At 34.4% G+C, this 14,425-nt stretch overlaps 2 protein-coding genes across 2 annotated transcripts; both read right to left on the bottom strand.

Moving 5' to 3' along the window:
• Positions 1 to 2,383: 2,383 nt before the first annotated feature.
• LOC121148357 (olfactory receptor 4K15-like) lies at positions 2,384 to 3,364 on the bottom strand. Its single transcript, XM_040968418.1, has one exon. The coding sequence runs from the start codon at positions 3,362 to 3,364 to the stop codon at positions 2,384 to 2,386; it is 981 nt and encodes a 326-aa protein (XP_040824352.1).
• Positions 3,365 to 12,787: 9,423 nt separating this feature from the next.
• Positions 12,788 to 13,741, bottom strand: LOC121148356 (olfactory receptor 4K2). Its single transcript, XM_040968417.1, has one exon. The coding sequence runs from the start codon at positions 13,739 to 13,741 to the stop codon at positions 12,788 to 12,790; it is 954 nt and encodes a 317-aa protein (XP_040824351.1).
• Positions 13,742 to 14,425: the final 684 nt, after the last annotated feature.

Here is a 14,425-nt window from a genome sequence, read left to right as displayed (position 1 = left end):
TGATGTGGCGCTGTGCTTTCTGTGATCTCCAACCACTTACCTGTCACATGTGAACTGCTGTTACATGCAGCGATCACGCTGCCTGCATACTCACCACAACGTAGAAAAAGATATCTAAAACCAGAACCAGGTTCAATGGGAGATCTCTGGCCACAAGCTGGGCCACTGACAGCATCCGAAACAAGTCACAATAGCTGTGTGAGCCTCAACGTGCCATCTTCTCACTTAACGCTGTGCATTTTGCCCCAGCGAATGTACTGCTTGGGTGACAAGACTTGTCTTCCTGTATTCGTTCTCTCACAATAGACGTGAGAGCCACAGGCGAGTCAGTGATGCAGGGTATGCTGGTGGAAGTAGTGGAGTCATGCTGAGCTGTATTACTAGTGAAAGACATTGCTTCTTGGCTGAGTTTCAGAAGGAGGGAAATAAATTTGTTTACACTTTTAGTCTGCTATTCTGTGGCTTTCGAACTGTGCTGTACATTGAAAAGTGAGGCCCCAACACTTCATGATTAGCTTCCTTTACCAGGATTTTGTTTAAGTTGTACCGTTTTTCAAAACCAATGACTGTATTGAAGCGTATATTAAATTTTTACTTCAAATTTTTGTAATAGATACCTTTCAGCCTTTTATAATTTTCTAAAGTCAAATTAGATGAACAGAAGAATACTGCAATCTGCCTTGTTTCAGTACATTTTGATAATACTAGGTAATATTGATAATACTATAGCTGATAATATTAGGTCAGTTTATTGCTGAAATATGCTGTCATACAAATGATCATGACAAAGGAAACCTTTACATTTTAAAAATAAGCAGAGTAATTGGATTTGGTACTCCAGAAAAACTAACACAATTAGTCTTGAGAGAACAGCAGTTACAACTTTGATAACCTCTCACCACGGAGTTATTGATTTCTAGAACATTTCTTACACTATAGAAAGATATTTGTCGGATACTGATAGTAAGCGTTGCTGTATGGTTGTATTTCATCACAATGTTAAAGCCAGGAAACACAGTATTGACAAATCAGCCAACTTATCATATGGGATGATGCTGACAATTTTGTAAGATGAGTTATATTTAAAAGCACAGTGAATGCATATATAAATAGAATATATGTGAATGTCATTTATATTAGATGGATCAGACATTCTGGAATTAAATCATCTTAGAGTAAATCAGGGTGACTTATATAACATTTGAACCTTGAATTTTCAAATTATTTTTACATGATGAATTAGTGCATGGGTACATTCAACACAGAACAAAAACTTTTTCAATGTAAAAAAATGGGAGGCTATAATATACTAGTGGGGATATCAATGGGGGAAGAGGGAACTTAAGGGTGGGAAAGGGAAATTCAAGAGCCTACAGAACCATATCATATAACAATAATAAAAATGATGATAATAATAATAAATCTAAAAGTCATAGTACCTCTACTTTATGGAATACTACTCAGCCATTAAAAAGAGTGAAATTCTACCATATGCAACAAATGTTCCCAACTAAAGACTATTATGCTCAGTGAAATAAGTCAATTCCAAAAGGACAAATATCATATGTTCTCTCTGATGAAAGGCAACCTCCACACAAAATACAAAACAATTAAACATATAGATGAACAACTATATGGTTGTATTTATCTAGAGGATCTGTATAATGGGGATAGGTATAACATAAAGCAGAAATGTATTCCAGTATGTATCTCTATTTCCTCTATTTCTGAATAAAAGATGGACCCTCAATGAAACTGTTAAGTATAAAATGGACACTGAAATGCCCGACTTTACACCATTACCCATACTTACAATGTCAGGACACATTTAAATAGTAGAATGATGAACTTTTGATTATTGTTGAGGGGCTAAACTATTGTTACAATATACAGGAAACAGTGGCAGACTGGAGTGGAGGAAGGTGGAAGGGGATAGCCTTGAGTCAAAAGAAGTATTTCAAGAAAAACAATTTTTTAAAAAAGCAGAAAAGATGTGAAGAAAAAATTAATGAACTTGGATTTCAATGTCAGAATTAAAATCATATATGTGTATATATATATATCTTAGAATATTTTAGAATATAAAGGAAACAGGATTCACAATTTAACTAATCTGTATATGCAGCCTACATTTTTATAAAGTTAATTTCACACAATTTCAATTATATAAACATCCCATTACTGATTTTAGATGATAAATAGAAACCAATTAATTCAAAGCCATAAAACCATTACAAATAGAAGTACAATTAGAGATTGTATAACCATGTATGAATTTGGTGATGCTTAACAAATAGTACAAATCAGCTGGTTTAACCAAAGCAATTGTTAAAAACAACACTGGTCGTAAAAAAATATATAAGGTTTCCTCTGTCTACTCAGTTCAACAGTTCTGGTCCTGCTTGAAACACCTCAGTGTGCGAGTGAGGACAGGCAGCCTGGAACTTATGTACCGAGTCTTCAATTTAAGCATTGCTGATTTCACCTCTTTATTCCTCAGTGTGTAGATAATGGGATTCAATATAGGTGTGAAAACTGTAGAGAACACAGAGAAAACTTTATCCACTTGGAAACTGCTGAAAGGCCAGGCATAGATGAAGATGCAAGGCCCAAAGAAGAGCATCACCACAGTGATGTGGGCAGTCAGAGTGCTGCGGGCTTTGGCCATCCCTGCTGAAGAATGACGGCGAATGGTAAGCAAGATGAACGTGTAGGAGATCAGCAAGAGTAAGAATGAAGCCATCCCCATAAGACCACTGTCCAAAACCATCAATACTTCAGGGATATAAGTATCTATGCAGGCAAGTTTGATAACCAAAGTAAGGTCACAATAATAACTATCCACAATATTTGGGCCACAGAAGGGCAGGTTTACAGTGAAAGCTAACTGACTCAAGGAATGTATAACTCCAATGACCCAAGAGCCCACCACAAAACCTGTGCACTTGCAGACGTTCATGATGGTTGCATAATGGAGAGGTTTGCAAATGGCAACATACCTATCATATGCCATAGCTACAAGGAGCACCATCTCACCACCAGCAAAAACATGCAATAGAAATATCTGGGCCATGCAGCCATCAAAGGAGATTGTCTTGCGTTCATGGAAGAAATCATGGATCATTTTGGGAGTGGCATAAGTTGCCAGGAAAACATCAAGAACTGAAAGGTTGCTGAGCATAATGTACATGGGTGTGTGTAAGGCAGGTTCAGAAATCACAGTGAAGACAATGAGAAAGTTTCCCAGCACAATGACAATGTACAAGAAGTTAAAAAAGACAAAAAAGAAACACTGCAGCTCCCAGGAACTGGAGAGTCCCAGGAGCACAAATTCAGCCACCCTGGAATAATTTTGCTGATCCATGGTCTCAGAGTATAAAAGAAATGCCTACAAAGAGAAACAATAGGAATTACTAACAAGAACCAGAAAAATAGACAATTCCAAAGGGTTTTTCTCAAAATTAATTAGAAATGTTATATCATAGCTATATCAGTGAATGTCTTCTTTTAATTTTTAATTTATTATTTGTTTGAGCAGCAAGGAGATACAGAGAATTCCCATTCACTATCTCACTCCCCAGATGCCTGGGATGGCCCAGGTTCCCCTAGGCAGAAGTCAGGGACCAAGGTTGTAATTCAGGTCTATCAGGTAGGTCACAGAGCCATCATACATGCATCTCAGAATCTCAGCAAAAAGCTAGAATCAGGACCTAGAATCTGGTAATGTCTTATGGGTAACTTTAACATAAACAGTCTTTCAACTATCCTTATTATATACATTTGTGGGTTAAACCTAGTACTAACTTAGTGGTAAATTTACATCACAAAGATCTTTATTTAAACTACAGATAAGTATTGAAATTCTTACACTATCTTTCTTTTTTTAAAATTTTATTTTATTGCATTTCATTTTATGGAATCATTTCATAGGCTCTGAGATTCCCCCAACCCCTCTCTGTGCCCTCCCCCATGGTGGATTCCTCCACCTTATTGCAGTATTACAGTTCAAATCCAGTCTTGTTTCTTTCATTGCAAGCATGAACCATGCATAGAGTTCAGCATCTTATTGTCCAGATCAATTCAACAGTTTCTTGGGTAGACCATCTCTGGTATAAAGGCAGAGCTGGCAGAATATCGTTCTGACCAATTAAAAGCCATAACATTACAATCAACAACTGTTCACAACATTATGGGGTTAATTAACATGGTATTGAGTGACTGATGTGTTGGAAAATGCAGGTTCTTAACCACATCCTGTGACTTCTTCATCAACATTTCAGTTTTAGTTTATATATACGTCCAGCTTCTATCCACCTTAAAATTGCTATAGGATACTATTCAGCTGTCTCATGTCCATTTCCATTTTTGTATTTAGCAGTTTATTGTATTGAAGCATAATTTTTACTGAACTTGGCAGATTTTAGAATAGTCCAAACTGGCTTATAACTCTAACAAGGCATATGTCAACAGTTGAGGCACAGAACAATTATAGGAGGGGTGTGCAGAGAAATCTTCAATACCTTAGTGAGGAGTAACTTATTTTCATGTCCTACCTAGTAAGGTATATTTGAGTCACCACTGACCATTTCCTGTCTGGTTCTAAGCTTTCTTTGTTGTTCTATGTCTATTCTACTTTTTTGTTGTTGTTGTTTGTTTTGTTTTGTTTTTTGGGGGGTCTCCATGGTGACTCTAATAGTCATTGCAGGAGAGGGTGGGGATCCAAAGTTCTTACACTATCTTTCTTGCCAGAATGCCACTCACGATCCTCCAAAGATTAACAACAAGCAGTTATAATTCTAACAATTTGCAAGAGGCAACACCTACACGGAAAATACTTATCCCCTTTCTAGTTTTTCATCTTTTCCTCTACCAGGCAAGCCCAACAATCACACTAGTAAAGTGTTTAACACATATTGCTTCTAAAGATATAATAATCATTTTGATGCGAAGTAAAGTCTTTGAGCAAGTATTGTGTTACATGGGTAAACTGAAATGAATGGTGTGTCATATAGAATGTTGACAAATAAGGTGACAATAAAAACAGAAAACACAACATTTGCATTAGTTGACAGAGTTGAAAATTAGATCACTTGGAAGCCAATTGTACATTCCATTGAGAAATGCAGAAACATTCCAGAAGCAATAATTATCACAGGGTCAGCACTTTGGCTCAGCCAGCTAACCCTCCACCTCCAAGTGCTGATATCCCATTTGAATGTCAGTTCCTGTCCTGGCTGCTCCACTTCCTATCCGGCTCCTGATGGTGGCCTGGGAATGCAAGGGAGGATGCCCAAAGCCTTGGGGCCCTGCATCTGCGTGGAGCACCCAGAAGAAGCTCCTGGCTCCTGGTTTAGGATTGGCTCAGTTCTGCTTATTACAGTAATTTGGAGAAAGAGGAGATGGAAGATCCTTTTTTTTGTCTCTCCTTCTCTGCGTAAATTTGCCTTTCCAATAAAAATGAATAAATCTTAAAAAAAAATCTAAGAATCGGTGGCTCTTTAAAAAAAAGAAATAATTATTCAGAATATATAATCTGTAGGCTTTCACAAAAATTCAACTGACTCTACAAAATAAGACACACTCTTTGAAAAATATCCAAAAGCATATACTTTCTTGGCAAAACTAGGATAATAGCAAATAACAACTAAAAGAACTAAAGCTGAAATAACGAAAAGTTGCAAATTTTGGCTTACTTTTAAAAATTCATGGGAAATGAAATTCGAAGATAATCTTATTTTTGGTGTAGAAAGAATTATTTAAAACCACTCATGATTGCCTCATAAATTAGAATTATTGTGATCTTTGCAAAGTACCCTCCTTGATTCTAAGCTAATCCATGCTGCCTGTGTTTGTTATGCAGCTTCTTTGGAGCGATGCAGAAAAGGTTCCAAAAGAGATAGTTAACAATTAAATTCTTCATCTTAAAATGTGTTCATAAGTGCAAGAATCTTTTGATTTGCAAGAAGGGAGAGTTTTCTCTTTTTTTTTTTCTAGAATTTAAGTAAAAGACCTGCATATCTAACTTTCTACACTATAATAGGAAGTAGTAAGTGCCCATCATTATAAACTATGATGAAAAAAATGTCAGCTTACAAAATTTTTAAGTCCGTAAGTGTTGTTTGCAGCATATGAGCATTAAACGCTACAAAAATTGGGGGGAAAAGAAATTAGCTTCATTTTTATAAAAGGAAATTAAAATACAAAATGGTTAAATGATTTGTTGAGTGTTATTTAACAAATAAGTGGCAAAGCTTAAACTTCTTTAGGGGTTTTCATTGCTCTTTCCATAGCCCTTGATAATATAGTTTCTACTGGAATATAACACTTGAGGTTTAAAACTATGCAATGAATTAAAAATAAGAAGATTAATTTGGAAAGTTGATATAAAATCCCATTACAGATCAATAAATATACTTTATAGCATTAGCCCTCTCTAGTAAAATAGTAAGAGTTGACATATATTTTGGTTACCAAAATTGTCCATGCTTTTCACTTAAAGGAATATAGTTTAGTCTACAGCGTGATAGTCTGGAATAATTTATGCCTTGATAATATTCGTGACATGGAATGTTATTCTATTACTCTTCACAAAGTTTCTTCTAAAAACATGAATACAAAATAATGAAGTGGGTGAGCAAAGCACACTATGACAAAATAACTGAAAGAAAACTATTGCAAAGGAATCTTGATAAATAATTATCATTTGGGTGACTAGAAACATCCCTCCTAGAGTGATTTCTTTGTTGGGAAGAAAATAATCATCCAAATCTAATGACACTGTTCTTGACCATATCTTTTCACTTGTCCAGTTATTTAAGAAATGGCAGAGGCATTAGTGTTAGAAATTAATGGAGTGGGAGCAGAGGAGGAAGACAAATGCCAGAAATCATGATGGAAAGCAATTTTGACAGATGCTAGTTATTTCTGGGTTTTGTGTTGGACTGGAATGAATTGAAAATATTATTTCTGAGTAGTTTATGAAGAGTCTCCTCTACTCACTATTTCTTAAGAAAAAAATCAAAACTTTACATTTTCAATATTGCAAAACTTGTTCCTTATTTTCTGTCACATTAAAATCTTACACTCTCAATCAATGTGATTACAAATATTTTGCAATTGAATCAAAGGAATTTGAATATAACTTCACATCCAAATATCAAAGACAATGGTTGAATTTTCTTCCTCTTTCTAAATGTCTTTTTCATCATTTCCCAAAGAGAAAATTCCAAGCAAAAGTATCATGCATGGCAAAATAAACCATACATGATTCAATTACCTGCAGGTTTTTTTTTTTCAGGAAGTTAAACAAGTGACGTCTTCACAATCAAACGCTGCTATAATAGAGTTGTATGGTGCTTTTAAGCTGATCTACATCACTGAAGTAAACATTAACTTAGGCAAACATCTCCTTTTTCTCAGCACTTTATTTGCCCGTTTTGTTATTCTCCATTTTATTTAGGAGTGGGGAATGGATACGCAGGGGTAAGTCCCAAGGTAATTATCTATAGTTATATGCTTGCTGGCTTTATAAATAGGGAAAATGGCTTAAGTCCAGATAGCCAAACCACTTGATGCTTTCTCTCAATTCCCAGAGCTCGTTGCTTGTATCTTAATAATTATAAATTGTATGCCCTATATTTCTTGTACATTTAAGAGAATTTTACATATAAATTTTGAAATAAGAGTCTAATTGAATTGTATCTTAAGTGCTACCTTCTCAGCAGAGAAGTATGGTATCTTGTAATAAGAAAGTGTGATGAAGTTTTTAAATCTTTTAAAATTTATTTTATGATACAGTTCCATAGGCTCTGGAATTTCCCCTCCCTATACCCCATGTATCTCCCCTCACTAATTCCCCTTGTGTTATTATAATAATATAGTCCTTCAAAAACAGTGATAAGTCTGTCACTCTGCTACTTAAGTATATCCTGACATTGTAAGTATGGGCAATGGCAGAGTCCAGCATCCGATTGTCATGATATACTTAACAGTTTCATTGGGAGTCCATCTTTGATTTGGAACCAGAAACGCATACTACATTGTTTCCTCACATGTTGATATGATAGACTCTACTGTTCCTCTGGACGAGTATAAATACATGCATGTTTACCTACGTATCTGCTGATCTTGTATTTTCACGAAGGCTGTCCTATATCAGAGAGAACATATGATATTTTCCTTTTATGATTAGCTTATTTCACTACGCATAATGGTCTCTAGTTGGGAGAAATTTGTTGTAAATAGTAGGATTTCATTCTTTTTGATGGCTGAGTAGTATTCCATAGAGTAGATATACCACAATTTTCTCATCCAATCTTCTTTCAATGGGCATCAAGGTGGTTTCCATGTCTTTGCTATACTAGATTGTAATACTATTCACCATTTGAGTTTGTTCTTTTGAAAAATGTCTCATTTCCTCACAGGGAAAACACATTTTTTTTCACAGCATTGGTTGATATGCTAGTGTTGAATTTCTGAAGTTCTTTCTAAATCCTGGATATTAGACCCCTATTGGTTGTGTAGTATGCAAAGATTTTGTCCTATTCTGTTGGTTGCTTCTTCACTTTATTGATCATGACCTTTGTTGCACAGAAGCTTCTTAGTTTAATGTAATCCCATTTGTTTATTTTGGCTTTATTGCCTGTACTTTGGGTGTCTTTATCAATGCCTATATTTTGGAGAGCGCTTTCTATGTTTTCCTTTAATATTTGTAGTGTAAATTTGTAGTAAAAATGTATAAATGATGTTTTTATACATACCAAGATTTGGAACTTGTTTATTTTTACAAAGTATCAGAGAGAAAGGATGAAACGTTCATTGAAGAATACCAGCAGAAGTACAAATATACATAATACATCAGCATAAAACCCAAGTTCTATGTTCAGTGTTATTTGGGCATTTGTTCAAAATACAACATAATTTGTATGTATTCACCTAACAAGGATAAACAAGAGCATTAAAAATAATTTCCATCAAAAGATATTGTGTTCATCATAAATTTAATCAGCTCAACAACCTGAGAAACTGAAAGTATCAAACTGGTTAGTGGATTTTGCAAATGTCTGAGAGGACAAATGTGAATTAGATTCCCATGGCTCTTTCTTCTTTATGTTCTCATCTCTGGATACATAAATGCAAATTTCAGCATGAAAATAATATAAGGGAAGAAACAAGCAAAGAAGAGCATCATTTCAGTTTTCTTGCCAATTTTGCTCTATTTTGTGTAAGAGATAATTTAAAAAACAAAATCTCCCTGGTATCTGTTAGTGGCTTTGAAAGCATTTCTATAAAGGGTACGGATATGCTCATATGTAACATCTTACTAAGAATTATCAGTCTGCAGATTCAATAATCACTTTATCCCCAGTTTAGTTCACATTACATAGTTCACGTAAGACATTTAGGCAACACAAAACTATTATTTTTACTAGCCTACTCACTTATGTCTTCACCTTGACAATATAAGAATTAAGCATCACTACTCTTTACAAAAAATATAGTGAAAAATTCATCTTAAAAATCAATAAATCAATTGAATAATTCCTCATTATAAGAGACATTACCATGATGATGAACTAACAAATTAACATGTCCTTGGTTTACAGTTATGAACCAATTTTCCATAAGCTTGCCCTAACATAAGAATCAACATGGTTTTCTTGAAGTCATTTTTAATTTTCCAAATTGATCTTGATATGAATTACTTTTTTTGCATACATGTGTCTAGATGAATATTTGGATTTGCTAAACAAATAATTATTAGTTTAAGAGAATATCTAGTGTCAAAGAAAGGACATCAAAGTTGGGCACTTAGAAAATGACTAGTCACTGAACACACTATATACTTCCATTATTCTTCAAACAACTCTATAACATGTGTCCCTTCTGTTTTCTTTTACGGATGTTGAAACTGTGATAGAGATATGAAATATCTCAGGTTTATACCAATAACACCAGAAGCAGACTTAAACACTATTAAAAGAAAAAATACCAGAATCAGTGTTACTCATACAGTCAATGTGAATCCAGATTCTGCAGAAACCAAGCATTACAATCTGAAGGCACCTCCTTAAGAGAAAGGAAAAAGTCTCAGTAAATAACGATTAGTACTCACTCAGGACTATGACAAAAGGCATGCAGGGGAAGGGAATCTAAAACGCAAGCTCACTAGCTTCATGGTAAATCCATGATCCTTCTACACTGTAGTAGTCTATAATTCTCCTCAAATATTTTAAAAGTAAACAAGCATAATTTGTAATTGTATGGACATTTTGCTACGTATGCAATACCTTTATTTAATTTATATTTTATTCATTTTCATTTTGCCTGAACTTTCAATTTTTCAACTGCACTCAAATTTCCTGTTTACTTTTGCAAGACTCTTTACAATCAGCTTCTCACGGTTTTTAAAATTTCATACTTGGTATCACCAAGCTACATGGATCTTTATATTCCTATAAGAAGATAGAGTTATTTGTGAACACGATCTTCTTGCAAATGCCTCATATTATACATTCCTTCAGTTGGTTGTATTAATGGAAGCAGGGCAGGGCGTTTTAAAACATGTTCAATTGTTGTGTATATATGCATACCTATATGGTTTCTGTACATGTAACATGCCTTGTGAAATGCAGATGGCAAAAGTAACCTTCCAACCTAAGAGTTGGTGATCTTGCATCTGAATTTGCGCTTGGTCATCATCTTAGTGATGAAGCTATCCGTATGAGTCTTAACTAGGGTTTTAAATGCAGGCATCTTGGATGTTGACTGCCCAGCTGCCAGGCAAGGTGGTAGAGAGCTTCCTTTAATGAGGAAGTACTCTGGAGGCTGTCCCTGGTGCTTCTCACTCTCAGCTACCATTAATTTCACCACCCAATCTTACTGTATTCTGCTGGTAATTTACATCTAGGAGGGTGTCTTGGCAAATGTTTTTGAGCTTTAGAATTTTCCACAAAAGTGCTCATGATTCATGGTACTCCCTTTAAAAGACTACATACAAGTTTATACTGTAAGAAGTTCATCTCTTAAAATATTCCCTGAACAAATAATATATTTCATTAAAAAATCAACTAAAATACTGATAAAAATGAGGTCTGTGCTTCTGAATGCATTTGCACAAAAAAAACACAACAAAGATAAGGTCAAACAAAACTAAATAGATCCACCTGATCCCATGATTTAAATAAAATTATGTTATTATTTTGTTGACATATTTTATTTTAATACTATAGACACTTTGATGTAATGATTTCAAAACTGCCCAAGCTTTAAACATATTACTCATTCTTAAATTGTACATTTGTTTCTTATTTTTGTGAACAAAATGTATTTGCTCAATACATTAATTAAAGAAGAAAATATGCTAATGAGGAAATATCCCATTACCATTGTAGTCTGAGTTATAATTAAAAGCTAATCATTTCCTCTTCTTAATTCATCTTTCATAGGCAGTGATTAATTTATGCATATAATTATTTATTTTGATCATGTCCTTAATCACTTCAGAAAATAACAACTTTATCAAATACTATGCTTCCAATTCATCTTTCCTTTTATTGATATAAGTTGGGTAATAAGTCTGGCCCATACATTTCATAAATATCATTTAACAAATTCTAAGCTTAATTTTTAATGTTTTCTACTAATTAAACAAGATTTTAAAGCAGATATGCATGGGAATTATGTATTTCTCATGACTTAGAATACTTGCAATTCCAGCGACTACCAAAATGCTTGTGACATTTTGCATACCTATCAGCCAACATTTAAATTAGAGTTCTGAATCGAAAATAATAAAAAGCCTATGCATATGCAAAAACTTTTATAATTACATTAATATATTATTAAGCTAATTACTAATATGAATCCAATATTTAAGGTAACACATAATAAGTAAAATGTTAAGTATTGTAACACTTTAAAAGGACAACATAAGTTCCCCATAAATTATCATAACTCTTATCTGGATTTAATTCTAATTTTAACATCTTGGGCATTAAGCTATCATAATGTCTATTTTAAATTAAAAATCTCTGTGCTGTCAATCATATCATAAAGTTTTCTGATTTGCAGAATTCTTCAACCTCTCTATTTGCTCAATATTATCAGGAGAAATTGTAGCGTAACCTCTTGGTTTATTAGTTAAATGTGGTTGGCGGAGTCTCACATATTACATCATTTGCTTTGTATCTGGTAAATGTTTGCCATGAAATACATAAATAACTTCCTTTAATAGAAGAGATTACAAATCTAAAACTTTGCATGTGAAGAAAGAGTGGCTTAGGGACATAAGCAGAAAATTATCACATTTTATCTGAGTATAATGTTGTGTACAGAATTCAGTGTGGATTATAGCAATACTGCTAATTTGTAACACTTTGGAGCAAAAACTGAGTAACTTGGTTGTTAACTGTAGGTAGTTACTTTTTAGTTCCCCTTTGATTGCCATTTACTCTTCTCAGCTTTTGCTCCCCATTGTCAGTGAACTGATTACTACTGCTTTAAATTCTTAACTAATCACTTGTGATCTTTTTATAGTTTTTGTTTCTGCCAGATATCATTTTGACTAACCTGGTTTTTCTGATGTTTCAAATGACTTTTGAACAAACACATGAGATTAATTTCAAAATGCACTGACCTTGCAGCCGCCTCAGAAATTTCTGGCAATTGCAATTTGGTAACAACTCATTAAATACTAACCTAACTTAAAATTGTAATCAATGTTTTTTTATCAAAAAAAATCAATGGCATGTAAGCCTCAAAAGTTAAAGCTAGAATTACCCATAAGTTAAAAGTAATATGAATGAGTTGTCTTGTGCGAATTTAGAAACCTATCCTTCAGCTTCCTTATGGCTGTTTTGACTTCTTGATTCCTCAGTGTATAAATCACTGGGTTCAGAATAGGAGTAAAAATAGTATAAAATACAGACAGGGTCTTGTCCACCAGAAAGCTGCTTTGTGGCCACATGTAGATAAAGATGCAGGGCCCAAAGAACATGAAGACAACAATGAAGTGAGCTGTACAGGTAGCAAGGGCCTTGGAGGATGCTCGGGAAGAATGGTGCTTTATGGTAGCCAGGACAATAACGTAAGAATTAAATAAAAGAATAAAGCAGAACAAAGCAATTATGCCACTTGTTGAGATCATAAAGAGACCTAGAACGTAAGTGTCCACACAAGCCAGCTGAAACACCACAGGAAGGTCACAGAAAAAACTATCCACTTTATTGGGACCACAGAAGGGCAATGTGAGCGCAAATATGACCTGGCTCATGGAATGCATGATCCCTACACTCCAGGAAGCTACCACGAAAGCAACACACACCCGAGGACTGATTATTGAAGCATAGCGCAGGGGCTTACATATCGCAATATACCTATCAAAGGACATAGCCATAAGTAAAACAATCTCAGTACCAGTGAAAAGGTGCAGGAAAAATATCTGAGTGATGCAGCCATCGAAAGAGATGGTTTTATGGCCCATTAAGTAATCTGTAATCATCTTGGGGGTAGCAAACGAAGCAAGAGACATATCAATGATGGAGAGGTTTGTAAGCAGGAAATACATTGGACCGTGCAGGTGGGCGTCACATAGAACTGTGATGACTATCAGGCTGTTCCCCACCATTGTTGCCACATAAAACAATGAAAACACTGTAAAGAAAAACATCTGTAGTTCCCAAGAATCAGAGAGTCCCAGCAAAATAAATTCAGAAACAGTAGACTTGTTAGCAATATCCATTGTCTGCTTCACAGGTAGAATTCTGTATTTAAAAGCAAAAAAAAGAGCATGATTCAGTGGAAACACAATCTCCAATTCTGAAAATCTAGTTCTGCAGACACTTTTACTATGTGCAGAATTGTCCTTACCTCTATTTTTATTCTCATTTAGCTTATCAGCTGCAAAGGAAATTATAGAATATTACTGATTTTAGAACAATAATAATAAAGCACGATATTGAAAATAACACGTTCTGGCAATAAATGGCAATCACAGCAAAATAAGGTCATTGTAAGCAGATAAAAGTGTATGTTTGCGTATAGTTTTGTCTACGTCATCATTGAATAATAGCTGATACTTAGTAAGTACTTTTTTGTTAACAATATGTTCCCCACACATTTATCTATAAACATACCTGTTTAGTCTTTTAAATCTACACATAAAGCTATTCTTCATGGAGAAACATAAAATTGTATCACCTACAAGGGTTCTTGAGCAGCTTTATTGTAAATCTTCAAAAATGATTGAACTCTTGTAAATTCCCAGAGAGCTACTAGCATATTCAAAGATTTACTTTTCCCAGTTAAAACCCAAAAGACAAGTCAGAAAATTACTTTTATTGCTATTCATTCAGTGAAAAACTAAGGTATTATTGTGGAGATCCAGGCTAATGAAAGGCATTTCATGCTTTTGACAGCAATTTGC

This window comes from Ochotona curzoniae, unplaced genomic scaffold (genome assembly GCF_017591425.1).
Source record: "Ochotona curzoniae isolate NIBS_2020 unplaced genomic scaffold, NIBS_Ocur_1.0 scaffold_4701, whole genome shotgun sequence".
NCBI classification, from domain to species: domain Eukaryota; kingdom Metazoa; phylum Chordata; class Mammalia; order Lagomorpha; family Ochotonidae; genus Ochotona; species Ochotona curzoniae.
This window is presented reverse-complemented; position numbering and strand designations above follow the sequence as displayed.

What these genes read in the sequence shown, in the direction of transcription:
- LOC121148357 (XM_040968418.1), bottom strand. Translation starts at nt 3,364, where the DNA reads ATGGATCAGCAAAATTATTCCAGGGTGGCTGAATTTGTGCTCCTGGGA.
- LOC121148356 (XM_040968417.1), bottom strand. Translation starts at nt 13,741, where the DNA reads ATGGATATTGCTAACAAGTCTACTGTTTCTGAATTTATTTTGCTGGGA.